Here is a 20,490-nt window from a genome sequence, read left to right as displayed (position 1 = left end):
TTCTTCAGTGGTATTCTCTGGTAAGGTACCTGGTAGGTTCCCTTCTACAGATGCTTCCACCATTTTGACAAAGCAAGCAAAGTGTTCAGCATTATTTCATAGTGTCTGGCAACTTTCTAGGAACCAGGAACAACTATCTTTTGGTAGTTGAATGGACTTTGGCACAGATAAAATGACTCACCCAAAGTAACCCAGACAACCTAAGATGAAAACTCCAAAGTTTTCACCTCCCCCTACACTGCAGTTTCCCCAGATCTGGCTGTTGCACTCATGGTTATTAAAAATCAGACTCCCCCTTGCTGTAACACATTCTCACCTGAGACCCTCATCTCAGTGAACTTTATATGAGGCTCAGCAGACATCCACTTAGCTAAGTATGCTAAGATCCATAATTTGTCTTTATCTGCCTTGATACCTTCATGTGTAGCATCCTGTTAAGCAGGTGGAAGATAATGCCACTGGTAGCTGGTAAGGATTTCCTGCAACTATAATAAAAAATGAAGCAAATATATGTAGTCTGTATTGAAATGTTGAAGTTGATTATTATTGTGCTTCTATGATTGCAGGAATAAAATCTCTCCTCAGCCTTCTCTGCTTTAGAGTAAACCATCCCAGCTGTCTCAGCCTCTCCACAGAGGGGAGGTGCTCCAGCCCTTTTGTCATATTTGTGGCCCTGTGTTGGACTCTCCAGTCAATATGTCCATGTCTCTCTTGTACTAAGCAGCCCAGAACTGAAGACAGTGTTCCCAAATATCCACTGTGGTTTTATGGCATTCAAACTCTGAGCCTGTCTCTGCTCTATTTGAACTGGAAGATCATTGCCTTAAGGATTTGTCCACTGCTTCCTCTATCTGCAGTATGAAAACGCACGGTGGGGAGGAAAACAGGTTCCTGGTGGATTGAATAATTACACAGAATTAGCTGTATTCCTTTGACTCCAGAAGTCCAGTCTCTTTACAAGCTTGGTTAAACCTGCCTAATTCCTTCCAACAGAGAGAAGAAGTGGCACAGGTACACACTTTTGGTCCAGTGCAGTCCTGGATATTTATTTTCACTGCTGGATTTACAGAAGCTGCAGTTTCATTTCACCCTCTTCTCTCCCACTCATACCACTGGGATGCAAAAGGAGAAGATGCCACAAGGAAAAATATGTTTATATGTTTCTGTCAACGAACAGCAAGCGTCATTTTCCTGGTCCTTCTGATATCAGATAATGGAGTTGCAGGGAATGCAAATGAAATCTGATACTTAGAAGTGAGAGAAAATTACTAGGTCCCCCTCAGAGGTCCGAAGACAAAGCTTTTATTTGCCTTTATAGGATAAATAAGGGAAAGAGTAGGCCAGGGAATATAGGCCAGGTCTCATCTGGTCACAAAGAGCAGTAATCCAACACTCGTGGACTGAGAGTAGATCTATTGCTGAGAGTAACTCACCCTTATGGACAACAAACCTGTCCTTCTAAAACACTTTAGAGAGGATATGGAAAAGGCAAATCCTTGCTCATGTATGAAGCTAATGATCAACTCATACCACTGAAGAGGTCGTTGTGAGATGAAAAAGCACATGGGATTTATCTAAGTGTTTTCTCACAGATCCACGGAGCCGAGACTTCACAGCTGGAGGCATGAAACTGATCTTTCATCAGGACAGCACAATTTTGCACAGGGCTGTTAGAGTGGACCCTGCAAGAGACATGGAACCGTAGTGAGAATGAAAGAAAATACCGAGATTGTCTCCTGGAGACAAGAAATTAAAAACATCTGATTTTGAAGGGTGTAGCCCAGAGGAAGAGAAACAACCTAACCTCCCAAAGGCAGCTGTTAGAAAATAAAATGTTCACCAAAAAACCTGTCTACCTGGCACAGCTAAGTAATTTTGCCATCACAGAACCCAAATCAGACCAAAATGCAGACACAGTTCTCTGCAGTGGCAGTGATATCCACCAGCATGTGAGTGGCAGTGGTGAAAGTCTCATGGAATGATCACTGCCTTCAAGGAGTGTGTAGGAACAGAAAGCTGGATTTATTCAGGGAACTAAGCCAAGTGCTCAGAGTACTGACCTGTTGACAGTGAGATGTTGGGCAAGTTTTGCTTGCTGGAGAGGCTTTAGAAACAAACTCATTGCCTTAACTGCCATAAAAAGGAAAGGGCCAGGCAAAGTCACCAGATAAAACATGTTTTTCCTCATGGAAAACACTGACATTTTTCCAAATAAAGACTGAGATAAAATTAAGGTTCTGACTTAGGTTGGCACCAGTAGAGCAGGAAAGGGCTGGGTTCTTGCACCCAGTGATACCAGCATTCTACAGAATGGGTGCAAGGGGGCTAAATCCAGTAAAGCCATATGCCTTTCTGACCAAGCATCTGTGTGCTGGTGCAGGTAAATAAAGTCCTTGTTCTGAGCAGCTGGAGGGAAGCAGAGAGTGAGACACTAATACTTGGCCTGCTTTTCACAGGTACATGCCTTTACAAGGCGCAGGGCAGTGAAAAGTAAATCCTATTGAACTTAGTGCAGTACAAGTGACAGCAAGAAGAAAATCTGCCCAGGAAGAAAGCTCCTGACATCTGGAGGAGGAACTCTGGGTGTTCTGGAACACCAGGCAATCTGAATAAGCACTATTGTTTTTCAAACAGAATGAAACTCACCTGGCATCACTTAATACAGATCCATCCTCCCAAATCCATCCAGAGCTTGTACTGTTCCTCAGTCCAATCCAGAAACATTCTGCTTGAATACGCTTGAACAGATCCTAGAAATGATGATGAATTACAAAGTGACTAATGAAAGCCAGCTTGAAAATGGAGATAAGGATAAGTAAAGAGAACAGAGAGGAAGATACATCCCCTCACCTCGCTGTTCCTTAAGTGACTGGCAATACTGCTTCCCCACACCTTCTAATGACAGGGCCAGCAGTCGGACTCGATGATCCTATGGGTCCCTTCCCACTTTGCATATTCTGTGATTATATGATTCTATGAACTGCACCCCAGTCTCCTGGAGTTTCCTGCACAGAGCTTTATGTAGGAAGGTATGCTATTCATATTAACACCCTACTATACAGCTAACTAGCAAGATAATATGAAGTATTAACAATTAAAGGTAAAATCAGGGCAGGGTAGGGCAGGAAGTGCAGGCACTGACAGATATGTGTAACAAGCACAGTATGAAAGCTCTTTAAATTTCATACACATTTTCCTCTTATGTTTTCCATGTTCATTTCCTTATAGCTAACTTTTAACCTCTAATTATTGTTAAAAGGTGAAGCCTGCAACAGAAATTCAGACCTGAAGTAAATTCCCCATCCCCAACCCTCCTCTCCATCAGAAAGACCAAGCCAGGAAAGGTAAGTTTGTCTTGTCCACCTTTGCAACCAAAGAACAGCAACCTTTCAGGGGTATGGCTGGGCTCCATCCTTATCTCCTGCTGCCACAAACAAAGCTTCAGACAAGACATCCTCAGAGAGAAGCATTAACAAAGCTGGCTTGGTAAACTTGTGGGAATAGGAGCAGCTTGAGGAATCACTGGAATGTTGTTGGTGGTTTGGAGATGACTGCACTTCCCTAGCATTTGTAGGTCGAGCAATCACAGTCTTTAAAGTACAAGGCATGGATAGCTAGAAAAGTCTTGTTTAGAAGGGAGAGTCTAAACCCTAACTATAAACCTAACCCTGTCCCTGAGCAGGGATAATGGATAACACTCTAGTACTGAGATGGTAGTAAGAAAGCAGCAGGAGCAGGAAGGCTTTCTTCATGCTGAAGAAATGGGTCATCTGGGGAAGACACCTATTTCTCAAGGAGACAGGATTTGTCTAAGCAAATGTGAGAGCCTGGTACATACTCCCAACCAAGCAGAGACCTGGCTTTGTAATCCTCCAGAGGACATCACACAATGCAACTTCTGTCCACGGACTGGAAGCTGTCCACGTTCATTGGACCTGAGCTAATACTCGCTGGCTTGAGCAAAGCCGGATCAAGGTTTCTGCTCTACTTAAGCAGATGTGCCTCAGCGCCCCAGTAATCAGCACTACCCCTTCCTCTAGTGACCATACATGCCCCTGCCCCCAGAGAGCACCTGCAGTGGAACACATGGTTCCTTATTTCACCAGCACAGCTGAGGTATTTTGGCAGAGGGAGGAAGTAAGCATTGAAAAGAGAATGAGAAAGAAATATCTAAGCATGAACACAGGAAATGGCATGGGTCACTGAGTAGGAGGAGCTGGAGCACTCACAGGGAGGAGAAGTATCGCTTTTGCAAAGGAAGCACTCCTTTGAGAGTGGGGACATATCAGTTTGTAGGCAATGAATACAGTGACTGCTCAGTGTCTCTGTAATCATTCATATCAGTCTTATTGGGAATAGGAGAGGAGGTGGAGAGGAACAGTGGAGAAGGCTGTCTCCTACCATCCTTCATAGGATGATTCGGAGTACCTGACAGTGATCTTCATCTCTCTGTTCTCTCCTTTGCTTCTCTGCTTCCTGCAAACTTTGTGATGTGTAACGCCACAGTCATAAATCCTTCCTCTCCTTTAAAACCAAAACATTGCTGAAGTGACAGTCTGTATGCCAGTCACTTAGGTATCTGCAAGGAAATGGGAGATCCTCAAGGCCAAAAAAAAACATTACCATCTCCAAGGTATCACTGATCACCAGGAGGTGAGCTCCCTGTGCCCTGCAGGATTCCTGGCTGGAATTCCAGTCCTTCTTCTCCGTGGAAAAGGAGTAGCAGCTCCCTCTGTAGGCCACCCACTGTTGAGGGCAGTGTGGGTGGCAGACATCTGTAAAGAAGTCAAAATATTCATACTCTTCTCTACCATTAACCAACAGAAACACTTGTCAGCAAGGACCTACTGAGAAACAACTCATTTGGATAGTTGAAATGCAGAAAACTCAAATCAGGACAAGATTCTGAAAATAACAATTTCAAGTGCAGTTTCAAAATCTTACAATAGCCACATGCACTCTGATGCTGGTGGCAAGCATGCACACACTCACCCCTCCCCCAGGTTTCCACTGAACCAGATACCCAATCAGATACCCAATTATACCCAACTGGCTATCTGAAAGCAGATCACACTCTGTGGGTATGGTGTGATCACGTCCCACTTTGGGTGGATGGATTTTAAGCAACTAACAGGAAGTTTCTCCACATGGTCTAGAACCATCTGCATGTGTACAAATATATTACACACCTATTTGTTCTACAGTTTACATTTACCAGGCAAGTCTACAAAGACTTTTCAATATGGTTAACTGTTCTTTGCCACAGGATCTGAAATGGGTTTCCTGGAGCCTGGAGGAACATATCCTTCAAAATATTCTGGATAGGAGTGGATACATAAAGCTGGTAGAAACCTAGAAAAGCTCCTGGTTTTAACTCCATACAATGGAGTTTCTGTGGTTAGATGTGTTGCTGGTCCTTTGCTGTTGGTTGCTCATGCTCAGCAGCCCTTTGTGCACTTACTCATCTTCCAAATCAAAGCAATTGTCAGGGAGATGCTCAGTGTGCCAAAGCCTATGGCCAAGCCCTTCAGAGCTGCTGACCATAGACAGGGAGCTGTAAAAGAGAAAAGAAACCATAGTGAACAGAAGCTACAGGAAAACTGACTGTGGCTTTACACAGTTTGCTTCTGTCCTGGGCATTTCCACAAGGAACTGCACTATTTAGAGCATCGTGTCTGTATACACTCTGCACATGGCGGAGTTTGGGGCCACTCTGCACACTGGGTTTGGGGCCACCAGTTCCTGTCTGAACTTCCCAGGGGACACCATTCTCTACATCATCCATAGTTCTGCCCCTGCCTGGCCACAGAGCCTGCTGGTCCCGCCTCTGTGGTGGCTGACCCCAGCAGAGGGTCTGACCCCTACGACAAGTGAGCTGGAGCCACCTAGGCACCACGTGACACCTCGTGCTTGCAGGAGCCTCCCAATAAATCCATTCCTGCCTCAGCACTGAAGCTTGGGGTGGAAACCAGAGAGCTGCATTGCTACAGCCACCGTGTTCCAGCTTACATGTAAAAAGGAATCCAAAGATTTTCCCCCAGCTCTCCCAGCAATAACAACAGGTTTAATCTCAGCATCCTGTACACAGGCTTAGACACACAGTCATGCTACATCTTTCCAGGATACTCCCAAGGCAGTTCTACATTTTCGTCTTCCATGGTGGAGCGGCAGGATGGGAGAGTCAGCCTTGAAGACCTTAGGACATCCTCCCCTTCAGACTTTCACCACCACTGTCTGCTGTTCACTGGCTGCCGGTGGCAGAGGGTGAGTCCTTGGGGCAACTTTCACTGTAGCCTAGCACAGCTTACTTTCAAAGGGCTGGTCAGGACTGGCCTGTAGAGGTCTGCTTATGTACAGCACAACATGTTAACCTCCAGGCTACACGCTGCTTTCCCACTGCCATCTCCCGGAGCTGTGTTTGACCCAAGAGGCATTCAGTTTGCATAAAACATTTGAAATCTCAGCACTGAAACCTCTTCTCTCCCAGACAGAAGAGAGGATGACACTTACTGGCACAGATGAGCTCCAGGGGAGTTTGGTTTGCTTGCTTTATTAATCTCAGTACAACAGCTGCACAGACAACAGCACTTTCTAAGAAGCAGTAAATGTGCAGCTAACTTATGTACCACATCCTGATCTTGTGATGTTCCAGAGCCTTCTACCCAAAACTAGCAACAAAATCCCCATGGATCTCATGAAATTTGAGGTGCATCTGTCTTGGTCATGTCATGAGACGCACATGAAACACATTTCATCTCTTGGGGGAGGTTGAAGACAAACGCAGATCACATATGAAGAATATTGTGAGAAAGACAAAGAAAGCCAGTGCTAAAACAGAAGGTGAAGGAACTCCACTTAAAAACAAGAACGCATCCTTTAAACATTGGAAGCTTTGTCCAAATACAGAAAGTAGATCAGATCAGCAAATTAATAAAAATTACTTTATTTTGATCTTGAGCGGTTTGCAGGCTCACTTATGTTAAGGCCAGTTTCTCATCTATAGCAACACACTTAGGCCTGTGGTTTTACCTAGAAGAAGTTTCTAAGGTAACAAGGGAGATCATGAGGGAGCGTTTGTTGTAAGCATCATTCTTCTGGTATAAAGATTTTTTCTAAGATAGAGGTTTTCTCACGTTTCCTGAAGCTTGTAGGATCTTCTAGCTGTTCCAAACATAGTTTAAAAATAGTAACATCTCTTATTTTTTAAAATCATTATTACATAACAAAACCCCATCCCTTTTCAGAGACAAAATACAGAAAGACTTTTGAGTTACAACCTACTCCTCAGCTTCACACAAAGGGACAGCAGGAGAACTGAAGGACTTGGACTGGGTCTGGAACTTAAACTTGACTCTGCTCTCTATTCCTCTTGTTTGTATCCCTGGCAGCTTGGGTTTTGTGTTCAGATTAGGCCTCAGAGAATGAAGTCAGCCCGAGGTTAAGGGGTAGGGTGGAGGTTTTTCTCTGCAGATTACAACTGAAAACTTGGCAAAAGGAGATAAACATCTGATGAAACATAACTCCTGGTTCTGAGATCACATCTGTACTTTTGTTTTCCTTCCCCTCTTGCCTCTCCAAAGAAGCTGTCTCCTGCATCCTTCTGATCACTCTTAGATTTTAGGGAAAACTGCCAAGACAAGACAACCAGGATGGCAGTCTTGGAAACAATTAATCCTTAAATGTCAGCACGGGCACGGAGCTGGTGCCTCCTGGCAATGAATAGAGCAGTTCACTCTCTATTGTTTCAAACCAACTGCAGAAAAAAAGGGAATGATTCATCATCAAAACAAAATCCCAGGGCACCTCCACAACCCCAGCAGTGGGAGAGTCACTAAAGTTCGTAAAAATGAAAAAAATATGGCATTAGATAATTTTGGAAGGAAAAAAAAAACGAAGTGAAGTGGGAAAACAGGAAGTGTTTGATGTGAATTTAAGCTGCACTCGAACTGCAGAGATCAATCCAGAGAAGTCGAATAAAGTATTTCACAAATCAGGATTTTTACCTGCTGCAAAAGGAGTCCTTGCAGTTCACACTTTTTAAAACAGGTTCAATGGTTTCTGTTTCATCTTCAGCCCCTGAACTAAATGTTAAACTCTTGTAGGAATGGATGGGAGACGTACCTAAGATGAGTTTGAAACAGGAGGAAAATTCTGAATTCTGAGCATCCAGAAATATTTCCGTGTAGTTATCTGCTGAACTGTGGAAGAGTCTGTCCAAGGGGGTAAGTGGACTGGTGGGCACTTAATGTAAATATACAATGTTATCACTTTCTGTTTACAAAACACCCCAACAAGTCTCTCAGTGCTCTGGAAAAATGACTCTGATACTCTCTATTCATTTGCAAACAACATGACCCAATATTTTTAGGTTTGGGAGTCCAGATTCAGTTCAAAAACGGAAAGCTGCTAACATTTTACAATTCGACTCTTCAGGACAATCTGAAGAATGTCATGGCACTGCCCCAAACAGCTCCCCTCAGCTCCTGCCTACCTGAGTATGGGAGTAGCATGACTACCTAGAGCCAAGGAGAATTTGAGATACAAGGATTCTGTTCCTGGCTGTGGCACAGACCTGGTTATTGCTGTTACCACAAGAACACTACCGGGGCTAACACTGTCTTCAGTGACTGCTGTACAGACATTCTGGTAGTGTAGCACATCTAAGGCTCTCTGGAAGCCAAACAGAAGAAACAACCAGGGCAACTATTCATTTTTGAGGAGTCCATAAGCACCAAAAGCTGTTGATTTGACCAGAGGACTGATCTATGCACCTGTAATACTGTGCCTGCAAAGTCAGCAAGGGAAAAAGACCTGCGAGCACATCTCTCAGAAGTGATGGAGGCAGGAACAGAGTTGAACATAAAGACTTTCAAAATAAAGGTACTTAAAGTGAGCTCCTTAGGGATCTCTTTCATGCTGAAGATGAGAAATAATCAAATAATATGCACAAAAAGTGTGTTCAATTATCAGCTTCCTTATTTTCAGTTGTCTGACCATAGCTCAAAAAAATGAGGTTCCATAAAAGAATGTGGAGAGATGTTAAAAAGAAAAATGCAAACATCTAAAGACAGCATTGTTTAAACCCCTTTCAACAGGGTGGGGGTGAACAGGAATGGCAGGGAATGAAACCATGTTACTGTGTTTTCTGATGCAACAGAAAACATAATTTCTGGTGAAAACATATGCAAAAGCAAGAGTGCCCTCTGAACAGATGGAGTGTGAGCACCAGATAGGAACTGGGGAGTTTCTGTGCTGGCTTTGTTTCCACAGTGAAACAAGTGACCAGGCAGCAGTAAATACCACAGGTATACAAAATTATTCTGATCAGAGTATAGAAATCTTGTATCCCACAGTGAGAGTCCCCTTTGCTGTAACACCTCTGAAAAATTTAAAAAAAAAAAAAGTAAACCATTAGCGTTGCAGCCAATGCAACAGAACTCATCTAAAGCTCACTGACGTTTCATAGAATCATAGAATTACCTGAGTTGGAAAGGACCCTAAAGCTCATCTAGTTCCAACCCCTCCACCATTTTGCCTGAAGGAAATATTTACAAAGAAGAATCACCAATGCAAAGTTTGACTCTTTGAAGGTGGTATTTCTACACTAAGCTGCCAGAGGAATTGTTTGGTGTGACATCTGCAGGTCTAATCAGGGGTAATGGAGAGGAAATAAGGAAAGTAAAAATTTAAGGAAAGCACTAAGAAAATCTTCCTGATAGTAAAGTGCTCTGAAAGACTGTTTCGCAGCAAAAGCTGAAAATTTGCTCACTGGGAAGTATGTAACACTAGAACACAGAAAACAGGAAAAAATCACAGAAGACTCCTGCATAGCCTCACAGGAGAGAGGCTGGATGATCTCATATGCTTTCTCTGCCTCTGATCTCTGATTAGCATGCGCCTCTAATTTATCTGTATTCACATCTTGCCTGCCCTTCAAAGAACTATTGCTCACAACCTCTTGCTGCTGACAAGCAGGCAGCTTTAAACCAGTTTTGAAGAAAAGGATGCCTGGGTTGAATGCCCAGGAGTAGACACTGAAGGAGGTCGGTGAAAGAGAGGGGAAAAATGCTGGGTCTCTAACTCATCAGCTTTAATCACATTAAAATATCCACAGTAGTTTTAAAACCAAAGCAACAGCTCTCTAAGCAGGCACTCAGAATCAGTTGCCAGTCCAGAGTGTTTCTGTTAAATCTTACTTTCACTCAAAGTAAAATTTTTGGTTGACCTACCTGATCCATCTTTCCTCACCTCTTTTCTCCTGTGGAGCTTTGGCCCTTGGAGGAGGAGTCTGAGAGAATTTGACAGAAGTATATGTTACTTCCTCGCTCTCATCAGCTGCAGAAATTTCTGATCTTCTTGCCTCCATGCCAAAGCAAGGAGTGTGCACAAAAGGATGTTTCGATCAGGCTGTTGAACAACAGGGCTCAATGCCTGTGAAACAGGAAGCCTGAGGCTACATTCAGAAGACAAGAAATATGAAGCTGCTACCTCTATCTCCAGCTGCTAAGACAACCAAATTTACAACGGAATGGAGAGCTGTGGAACTGCAACAGCTTTCATTTTTCTAACCTGATGGAGGATGTCTCAAGAACAGCTGCTAATGGAAAAGGTGATTAATCACAAAGTTCAGGGGTACTCTAATTGTTGCCAATGCAAGAGGGTGTGGTTACCCCGATGCAGGAATTGGGAGAATTCATGCTGCTCCGAGGAGCTCCCTTCAGGGCAGAAGCAGCAGGGTGGTGACAGCACAAGGTAAAAAAGGTGACTAGTGAGAGTACAAGGTGAAAAGTGGGATAAGCAACGGCTATGGCAAACTGGCAGCCCAACTGCTGTCAGACAGGAAGTAGAGGTGGACAGCACAGCTTTGAAAAGGAAGCCTTGTGAGCTTTGGACAATACAATTCCACTTCAGACTGGGACCTCTTGTCTATACCCAATACCAGTGTGACTGTGCTTGAGACACAAGGCAGGCACTGAGAGCTGGCATTCCTCAAGGCCCTCCAAGTCAACACTTCAACAGCATCAGTACAAGGGAGACAGGGACATACTGAGGAGAATCTACCAAAGGGGCACAAGGAGGATAATGGGACCAGACTCCTTCTGTCCTGGGAGGAAAGACTGAGAGCTCTGGTACTGTCTGGCCTGGAGAAAAGACTTCTTGGTTAGGATCCAATTAATGCATATAAATACCTGAAGGGAGCATACAAGAAGAGTCAAAGTCTTCAGTGGTGCCCAGTGTCAGGACAAGAGGCCATGGGCACAAACTGAAAGACAGAAGGTGTTGCCTCTAAACATCAGGAAACACTTTTTTACTCTGAGGGTGGCTGAATACTGACACTGGCCAGAGAGGTTGTGGCGTGTCCCTCAATGGAGAGTAGCCTGGACACAGTCCTGGGCTGTAGGTGGACCAGGTTGTAGGTGGCCTGGCTTGAGCAGGGGGTGTGACCAGATAACCTTGAAAGGTTCCTTCCCAACTCAACCATTTAGTGATTCTGTGCTCAGCAACAACAGGAAAGGCTACTTTTCTTTTGAAGTATTGACCATTGATGAGAAAAGTTCAGGTTGTGCCGGGGTGGGAGGGGGGGGGTTTAGATTGGATATTGGCAAAAATTTCTGCAACAAAAAGGATATCAAGCACTGGGACAGGCTGCCCAGGGAAGTGGTTGAGTCACCACCCCTGAAAGTATTTTAAAAAGATGCAGATGTGGAGCTTAGGGACATGGTTTAGTGCTGGGCTTGCCAGGGTCAGGTTAATGGTTGAACTCAAGGATCTTCAGGGTTTTTTCCAACCTAAAAGATTCTGTGACTCTGTGGTGGGGAGTACAGATGTTTCCAGCACCCCAAAAAATCTCTTAGCTGCATGGTTTTCTGGTTTTTGTTTTAATCCACATGCTGATCGCTTCCATTTCGTGCTCAGAATGGGGATATTGGTCAGGCTCAGGCTGCACTTCTTCAGCACAGTACACTACAGTTAATTTCCAATAATTGTTCGGACATGCTCAACGAAGAAGCTGGGATGACTGCTACCTCCAGCTGGGATGATTGTTCCCCCTTCTGGCGACACCTAAATGTGAGAGATTATTGCACGGGAGGTGCTTACCTGACACAGAGTGGCCAATTTGTTACAATGCATCTGTTGGGGAGGGGATTGGATAATTCTGCAAATTTCTTCACTTGCCTGTAAAGGGTGGCATATTGCACCCACAAGATTCCTTCCAATCCTAGGGAGAGCCTGTGGACAGCAAGATAGGGAATGTGTGCTTGAAAGGATGGGAAAGGCATAAGGCAGCAGAGCAAGACAAGAGGCCGAAAGTCTCTCCTAAATGCTTGAAATTAATAATAGAGAAGTTTAAAAAGAGCTCTCAAGCTCAGAGAGAGAGAATTTGCTATACTCAAATATAGTAGCGAGTTTAACTGGGAATAGTCTGTATAGCTGAAAAGTAACTAACAGGATTCAGACACAGCTTAAGTGTCCAGATCTGATTTTGTCCTCGCTTTGTGTTCCTTTGGTAGATTCTCTCCAGTATGTCCACGTTCTCTCATACTTTGGAGTAAAGGTGTCTCCCCCAGCGCCTGCAAGTTTTGTCACTTTTTAAGGCTCAGGCTGCCTGCTGGCCCAGAGTGACTATAAAGACAGCACTATTTGTGAAGAACTGGAGAAATGAAAGCTGGTGGGAAAGAATTAAGAGCTGTTTTAATGTGGTTTACCTTTTTTTTTCTTCTAATATCACCAGGACAGGAACTAGAGTGGGAGGGATCACACTGTAGAAGGTGTGAGGGCAACTCTCAGTTATTATGTAAGTGTGAATAAATAAATCTGACTAATGCAGCTGGGCCATACTCTCAGTATGGAGTCACAGCAGGACTAAACTGATGAGTTTTCCAGGAGCCAGCAGCACTTCTTCCCCAGTTCTTCACTACTGAAGCAGCATACCAGAGGGGGAACCTCCCAAATTTCTCTCAGACAGGTACCTTTTCCAGCATGTTGGCACATTCACTAACTGCAGCATTTCTTTCTTAACTAGAGGATGCAAAAGCCTCAGAACTCTGGCAAAGGACATCTATCCCTTCCAGTAACAGACTCCTGGAAAGTGATTGTGCTCTGGGAACACATCATAAGGAGAGATGAACAGGCCAGTCTCACATCCCATATTTATAGCTTTATTAATGATATCCAAGATGCTCAAGCACACTAACCTTGTATGCTGGACCTGGAATTCCTCTACAGTGGCAAAATCTGCAGGAGCTGGGGGAGGCACCTTTATACCAAAGTATAAGAACAAAAAAAAGCCATGGAGAGAATCCACCAGCGACACAAAGTGGGGACAAAACCAGAAGGATCAAGGCCACAAAGCAGTTTAGTGAGGTGGTCGAGACGCCTTGCTCCTGCAACACAAGTCACTCTGGAGGCACCTGGTGGGGATGGCAAAGCCCAGTGACAGAGGGACTGCTACCACCTCGGGCAGCAGCAGCGAGGGTGTTATAAATAAGAAGCTTGACTAGGCCAATAATCAAGCAACAATCAATTTATTAATTAATATGGTAAAGTATGAGCAAAACAGCGCTGGGTACAGTGGGGGAAGTTTTCCCTCCAACCGCACACCGATGGTTGAGGCTTACAGGTATTTATAGGGGTACACACAGCTTTCTCAGCAGTTTCTATTCCCGGCAGTTTCTATTCCCAATTTTTACGTCACAATTCTATACACTATTGTGAGTTAGTTTTTCTCAGGATGTACCCCAGGAAAGAGTATCCCCAGATGGTGGGGTTCGACTTCCCAAAGAAGTAAGAAGTCTTTCAGCTGGTGAGGTCCAGACTCCAGATGTGGCTCCACCTTTTACTTGCAAAGACTATAAATCTCATGACGGTGATATCCAAGCTTCCCTTGGTCGAAGCTATCAATCCTTGAGTTGATGTTCAACTTCCTTTCTCAAGCTGCTTTTTACTGTTTTGCTAAGGTATTGAGATAAGCATATTTCCTTTACATACATTCTAAACCTATATTTTTAAAGCTCCTTATTACAAGCAATATTAAAAAAAATTATTGCATAGCTGTTTAAATGCTTAGCTACGCGCAGAAAGTTCCTGTCCAGCAGCAGCATTCTTAAAACTTTAATTCAGATGCTATTGGCAAACACAGGATAATTTCCAAGGCCTTTTTCCATGCTTTACTCCCGCAGTTATTTTTTAGAATTCATCTTTTAATTGTCCCGTGATCAGTTTCCATACAAATCACAATCACAAGTACACACACTATCTGTATCTACCTGACACGAAACACAACTTTGTATCTCACAAGGGCGGCCCGTGCCGAGAAGCCCTTCATCCCTGCCGATGCCGAGAAGCCCTTCATCCCTGCTGATGCAGCCACCTGCCTGCTGCTGCTCCGAACCTGTGCGGGGCACAGGAGAGGGGAGAGCGCGACTGCAGCGAGGGACAGTCACAGAGCACTTGGTGAGCTGATCTGCAGCCGGGAGTCCCCCGACCCCGACCCCGATCCCGATCCCGATCCCGATCCCGATCCCGATCCCGATCCCGATCCCGATCCCGATCCCGCGGGGCTAGTTCCCGCTGTTCCCGGCCGCCTCGGTACGGCAAGTGCGGCTCCCTCGAGCTCCGCGCTGTGAGGGCTCCTCCTCTCTGCCCGCCCTCGTCGTTCATTGGCAGAAAGGAGAGCGGGGGCGTGGTCTCCGCGCTGAAGCTCATCGTCTATTGGCTGATCGAGAGGAAGTGGGCGTGCCCCGGTGCGCCCCCCGGCCCTGCCCGCCTTTCCTCCGCCGCGCATCATTCGCTCCGAAGCGCTCCTGGGCGGGCGATCCCGGCCGCTCGCGCGCTCCCATTGGCGCCGGGCTCCAGTTCCGCCACGCTCTTCCCGGCTTCCGGCTCGCGGGGCGGGCGAGGGAGCCGGTCGGGACGCGGAGGAGGCCGGTGCCGCCCGTGCCTGTGGTCCCCGGGCCGCCCAGCATGGGATGCGCGTGAGGCGCGGGTCTCTCTTCCCTGTGGGCGGCGGCGCCTGGTGCCGGGGCGGCCGCAGGTGGGTGCGCGGGGCTGCGGAGGTGGGCAGCGGGCACGGCGAGGCCGCTGGGCGAAGACGCGCTCCGTCCCGGGCGGGTCTGGGGCAGCGGCCCCCGGCTGGAGGAGCCCGGCCGGGCCGCTCCCAGCGAAGCGCAGCAAGATCCCCGGAGAAGCCGTGCCTGGGGCTGAGGGCAGGTCCTGCTTTTGGCCTCGGGAGAGAGCAGTCACGAGCTTCCCCATTTCGGTGACCGCGCACTGGAACCGACTGCCCGTGCAGGCTGTGGAGTCTCCCTCACTGGAGATATTCCAGAACCTCCTGCGCACAATCTTGTGCCATGTGCTCTAGGATGACCCTGCTTGAACAGGGAAGTTGGAGCGAGTGACCCACTTTGGTTCCTTCTAGCCTTACCCGTTCCGTGATTTCTGCGTTCCTAACCTTCTTTCGGTGCCCCATGGCGGGCAGAGCGCCCCTCAGCAGCTGTGAGCCGCGGGGCTCTGGGGAAATCATTGGGCTGGCTCACACGGGCTCTGTGCCCGCCTGCAGCCAGGTGCTCTTCAGTGGAGGGCCTGCCTTCCTCCAGCCACTGGAGCTTTACCGAAATCTGCGGCACAAGAAGCAGAGGGGGATGTGTTGCACTGCTTTCTTTGGCTGGTGCTATCATTGAATGTTTCATATGTGATTTTAGCATGAACCTGAAGGCCAAATCTTATAGATTATTGTTATTGTTGTTGTTATTATTATTGCTATTATTATTAATTTTTACTATTATTATCTTCATTACTGCTTTGTTGATTGGATCTTAGGATGCCTCGCTTTCCTCCTTCCCTAGTGGAAACTGTTCTGTGAAGTTGCAGTTTAGCATTATTAATGTCTTTCAGATTTTCAACTAAAGGAGTACTGGAAAGATCATTATAAAGATTAAGGCACCTCAACGAACAGAGCCTGACTAATCACAGTGGCTCTTCCCCATGAGCTCTTTACACGAGAGCTGTGAAGATGATTGATTAGAGGCCTCATAAATAATTTTCTGCTGACTGACTTCTCAGTGCAACACCATAACAAACAGTGGATTATGCTTGAAATTTACTCCAGCGTTCAGTCTACTGGATTCTGCTCTGGCACCTAATTAATTTGCTCAGCAGCACAACTTCTCGTGGTCTCGAGGCAAATTCAGAAGAGAGCCCCAAATCAGTCTAGTGAATTGTCTCTGGCTGTGCAAGAGATTCAGATTTAGTGTATCTTGTGAACTGTGAGTTGTTTCTAGATTTCAGCTTCTCCTTTTTGCAGTCAGGACTGAGGAAGTGGCTAATCATTGACTCCATGACCCTGAAGTTAGTTTGCAGGGGGCTGAAACTAATCCTTTGTGAAGTTAATCCTGTGTTCTCTGTGGCATGTGTCCAGGATGTCACCACCTTGCCATACCTCTGCCTTGCTGCTGGTCTTGGTGGCCCTGGCTGTAGCGGGGGCCGAGCAGTCAGAAGAGAGGAGCTGTGATGTGGTTGGTGATGAGAGCAGCGAGTCACAAATGGAGAGAGCCCTGCTGAAGAAACTGGAGCCCCTGAGCCACATGAGGTACAGCACAACACCCTGCAGGCCTCGGGGCTGCACAGTGGGCCAAGGGGAAGGGAGGATTTGGGTCAGGCTGCAGAATGGTCTCCCCCTGTTACTGGCTTCCTGGTCTAAAGTGCCCACTGCTCTGAGTGTTCTTTGTAATCCAATGGGCTGTCTTTTCTGTCTTCTCCCTGCTGCAGGTTTAACGTGACTGTGGAGAAGGGCAAAACAGAAAACTACATCTACCATTTCAGGGTGTGCAGGGAGGTCAACAGCACCTCGCACGACTTCGGTGGCCTGGTACAAACAGATAGGCAGAATGGAAAGACCACGGTGATAGGAAGAATCAATGAAACCCAGGTCTTCAATGGAAGTACGATTCCACTCAATACTTGGCTTACTCAGTAGCTGCCTTTTGCCTCCTGATCTTGTAGCCTGTGTTGTTTCTCTCCTGGCAGGTGACTGGATCATGCTGATTTATAAAGGAGGTGATTCATACGGCAGGCACTGCAGTGGTGAGAAGAGGCGAGCTGTGATAATGATTTCCTGCAAGCGGGGAGTGACAGCGGTGAGTGACACCTGGGGTGAGAGAGCACCAGGGGGCTGCCAGACCAATGGCTGGTTGTGAGCAGAGGGGTTTTGAGGGGACAGTGAGCTGGCCTCCAGTGTCTGGTGCCCAGCTGCACCAACAGTGATAAAACTGGTGAAATTCAGTGTGCGTGGGCATGTTTTCACATGACCTCACTTTTCCCAAATTGCAGAGTTCATTCAGCATTATTTCTGAAGAGCGGGAAAAGGAGCAGGAGTGTTTCTACCTCTTTGAAATGGACAGCAGTGTGGCTTGTCCAGCTGAGAATTCCCACCTCAGTGCTGGCTCCATTCTACTGATCACGTGAGTCATTTGAAGAGCTGTTTGTGCCTGAGTCATAATCTCCAGTGCTATTTAGAAACGTAGCAAATGCCATAGTAAGACTAAATTACTGCAGTGTACTTTGCCACAGCCACCATTAGATGTTACTATGCCTCTGAGCTTTTTGGTCAAAAGCTCTTGCTCAGGGCATGATGCTGGGCCAGTCTGTTCCTAGTAAACATCTTCCTGGATGGCTCTTTGCCAGAGCTGGGAACTCAGACCAGGAGCCTTGACTCATTTTCTGTGTTTGTGCTTAGAGGCACTACTTCACATAATGCTGCTAAAAGATTTATACAAGCAGGTTGATAACTTGGGGACCTTTTATGGTCTGGTTTCTGTTTACAGCTCTGTTCTTGAGTGGTGCTAGCACTGTTCCAATGCTAATGTAAGGCAGGTAGCTGGCTCAGAAGAGATTTTCTGTAGGATTTCCTCAGCTTTGATTTTCCTTTTATTTATTAATTTTTTTTTTAATTCTGCCTTTTAGGTTTGTGTCACTGATTGCAGTCTACATCATTGGTGGGTTCCTCTACCAGCGCCTCGTTGTGGGAGCAAAGGGCATGGAGCAGATTCCTCACTTTGCCTTCTGGCAAGATCTGGGCAATTTGGTGGCAGTGAGTAAAAATTCTTATGTATTCTCAGCCTAGCCCACATGAGGAGAAAAAGGCATTGACTCTGTGGTTTGGGTAGACCTACCACCAGGGTGGAGTATTTTGAAGCAGAAGAGGGTATCTGTTTCCTTTTTCTTGAGTATGCCATTTTTTAATCCTTGCTGAGACCAGTTCCCTGCCTCTTTCCTGCAACTGCTCCATAACAAACTAGAACACATGTGCTCCTCAGGATTTAACACTTTCCGGGTAGAAATGTTCACCTGGGCACTGTGAAGTGCTTATTTCTGACTGTGAAGTCCTTCCTTGGTCATTGTAGGCAGTGCTATTTATCCTTCATACTTGCCTTGGTCTTATGTTGCTGCATAGCTGTCCAGAGCTTTTAGAGCAGGATGTTTTTTTTCCCCAGGTTTTGGGGAGATGTTTCAGGTAGCACAAGGATGGGCATAATCCCTTAGCAAAAGAGAAATCACAGGAGTTGCTTTGGTTTGGATGCTGAGTCAATTGCAAGCAGGCTGATGCTGTGTCCTGTGCTCGTAGGATGGCTGTGACTTTGTGTGCCGATCCAAGCCTCGGAACGCGCCAGCCGCCTACCGCGGCGTGGGGGACGACCAGCTGGGAGAGGAGTCAGAAGAACGGGATGACCACTTGCTGCCCATGTGATAGGCTTTCCACACTAAGATCTTTTCTCCCCATCTCCCCAGTGCTTGTTTAGCCAGGTGCCTCCAGCCAGTTCTCCTTCTCTCACTTCTGATTTTCTTTACACTGATTGCTTCCGCTGTCTCTGATGTGTCAAGTCCCATGGATGCCTCTGGATGTGAACAGCACTGGTTCCTAATGGCATGTCTTATAAATATAATGCTGGGTTGGGTTTTAAAAGTGCAGCAGAGCTCAGGGGAGAAGTGTTGACAGTTGAGCAGAAACAGCAATATGAGTTGCTCAGTTCAGCACTGAGCAGGAATGGGAGGTGAATCACTAAGAGGAAAAAAGGGGCATGGATGGGTGCAGAAAGGAAAAAAGGCTATGGGTTAAAACAGCTGACACTGTAAAAGGGATATTCTGTGTCTTTTTATTTCTTTCCCTAGGGTTTACAGGATCTGTAAGACACTGGAATTATTTTTCATTGAATGCATTTTCAGCTTTTCTAGCTTCTGCGCTGTTATACAATTTCTGCCAGCATAACTGGCACAGAGTGCTCTGTGCCAGACTCTGGGGGTGAAGAGGCATTCGCACCTCTGCAATCTTTTCTTTCCCTAATGGCAGTGGTGTGAACTTCTCAACAGTTTCCTTTCAACAGCTGTAAAGGGATGCATGCCATCCTCTCAGACTGGAGAGGGGCAATGCTGAAAAACCATAGGAGTTAAATGGAGTCAAAATATTGATTTCAGTCAAAGTATTGACTCAGTCTTCTCAATCGCTGGAAAGCAAAAGGAAAAGATGTGCTGCTAAGGAAAAAGAACATGTGCCGAAACTGACAGTGACATCAAGACAAAATGAGACAGGTAGCTGCCACTTCAGTTCTGACACAGGCTTCCTGAGGTGACTGCCCACACACCTCAGTCACTGTCAGCATTGTGATTTCACACTTCCCAGAAGTTCCTTGTTTTGCAGAGGGTTTTCCTACAAAGCCGTCAGAATTTATTTTTATATCAAAGAAACCATGGAAATCCTGGCTAAGAATGCTAACACACCGAGAACTGCATAAGGGACTCTTACATGGTCAGCTTTCATGAATCACTGTCCCCTTAAGCACAGTGCAGGCCAGTCATAAGACACTTGCCCTGCGCAGATGGTACTTAACATACTGCCACTGGCTGGGAGTGAGAAAGACCTTCTCTTTGGGCCCTGGCGAAAAGCAGGTACACTTGAGTTGTAGACTTAATGGGAACCTTCAGGAACTTCACACCTTGATTCTAAATTGCTTTTTTATTTGAGAGGCTAGACTCTTGAGCAATCCCATTCTACCCTACTGTGTGGACTGGCTGAGAAGTGCCCTCAGTCTGGGGGGGGCAGAGACTGAATAAGCCACCACTGTGTTAACGGCAGAGTACAGACAAAGTTCATGTATTTTTAAGACATTGAGAGAAAAGGGGTGGCCCTGCTTTCTTTCTGGGTTTGGAGTGGACAAGCAATTCCTGCTTTCTTTGAGTTTTGTTACAGTCTCAATCTTTCTCATAACAGGGGAAAAATAGGAAGTCAGTAAGTCCTTTACTGTTTTCATGGTGGTGTCTAAGGTAATTTTTTTTGTACAAAACAAAACTTTCAAAAATAAAGTGACCAAAAAACCCGGTGAAGTGTTGTGCTGATGTAGCAAGACATTGCTTTGGTGCCAGAGCACCTTTATTCTCACCGAAAAGTAAAGGATCCTTAGTGTGTGGTGCCTTGTGCCTGAACTCTTGCCAGTAATG

The 20,490-nt window shown here is 46.0% G+C and overlaps 2 protein-coding genes across 2 annotated transcripts; one reads left to right on the top strand and one right to left on the bottom strand.

The window, feature by feature from the left end:
- Positions 1-1,570: 1,570 nt before the first annotated feature.
- Positions 1,571-10,366, bottom strand: KLRG1 (killer cell lectin like receptor G1). The gene is made up of 5 exons (XM_041414219.1): positions 10,249-10,366; positions 5,462-5,554; positions 4,624-4,775; positions 2,647-2,750; positions 1,571-1,682 (listed from the first exon to the last, which is right to left on the bottom strand). Exons 1-5 carry the CDS (start codon positions 10,364-10,366, stop codon positions 1,571-1,573), a joined length of 579 nt encoding a protein of 192 aa, XP_041270153.1.
- A 4,501-nt stretch (positions 10,367-14,867) lies between these two features.
- M6PR (mannose-6-phosphate receptor, cation dependent) lies at positions 14,868-20,369 on the top strand. The gene is made up of 7 exons (XM_041414218.1): positions 14,868-15,034; positions 16,418-16,588; positions 16,768-16,940; positions 17,026-17,135; positions 17,329-17,459; positions 17,962-18,088; positions 18,623-20,369. Exons 1-7 carry the CDS (start codon positions 14,970-14,972, stop codon positions 18,743-18,745), a joined length of 900 nt encoding a protein of 299 aa, XP_041270152.1. The 5' UTR covers positions 14,868-14,969; the 3' UTR covers positions 18,746-20,369.
- Positions 20,370-20,490: the final 121 nt, after the last annotated feature.

The sequence above is a fragment of the Onychostruthus taczanowskii genome, unplaced genomic scaffold (assembly GCF_017590055.1).
Source record: "Onychostruthus taczanowskii isolate IOZ18803 unplaced genomic scaffold, ASM1759005v1 scaffold44, whole genome shotgun sequence".
Lineage (NCBI taxonomy): Eukaryota > Metazoa > Chordata > Aves > Passeriformes > Passeridae > Onychostruthus > Onychostruthus taczanowskii.
Note: the sequence above shows the minus strand (reverse complement) of the source record. Positions and strands in the feature narration are given on the sequence as shown.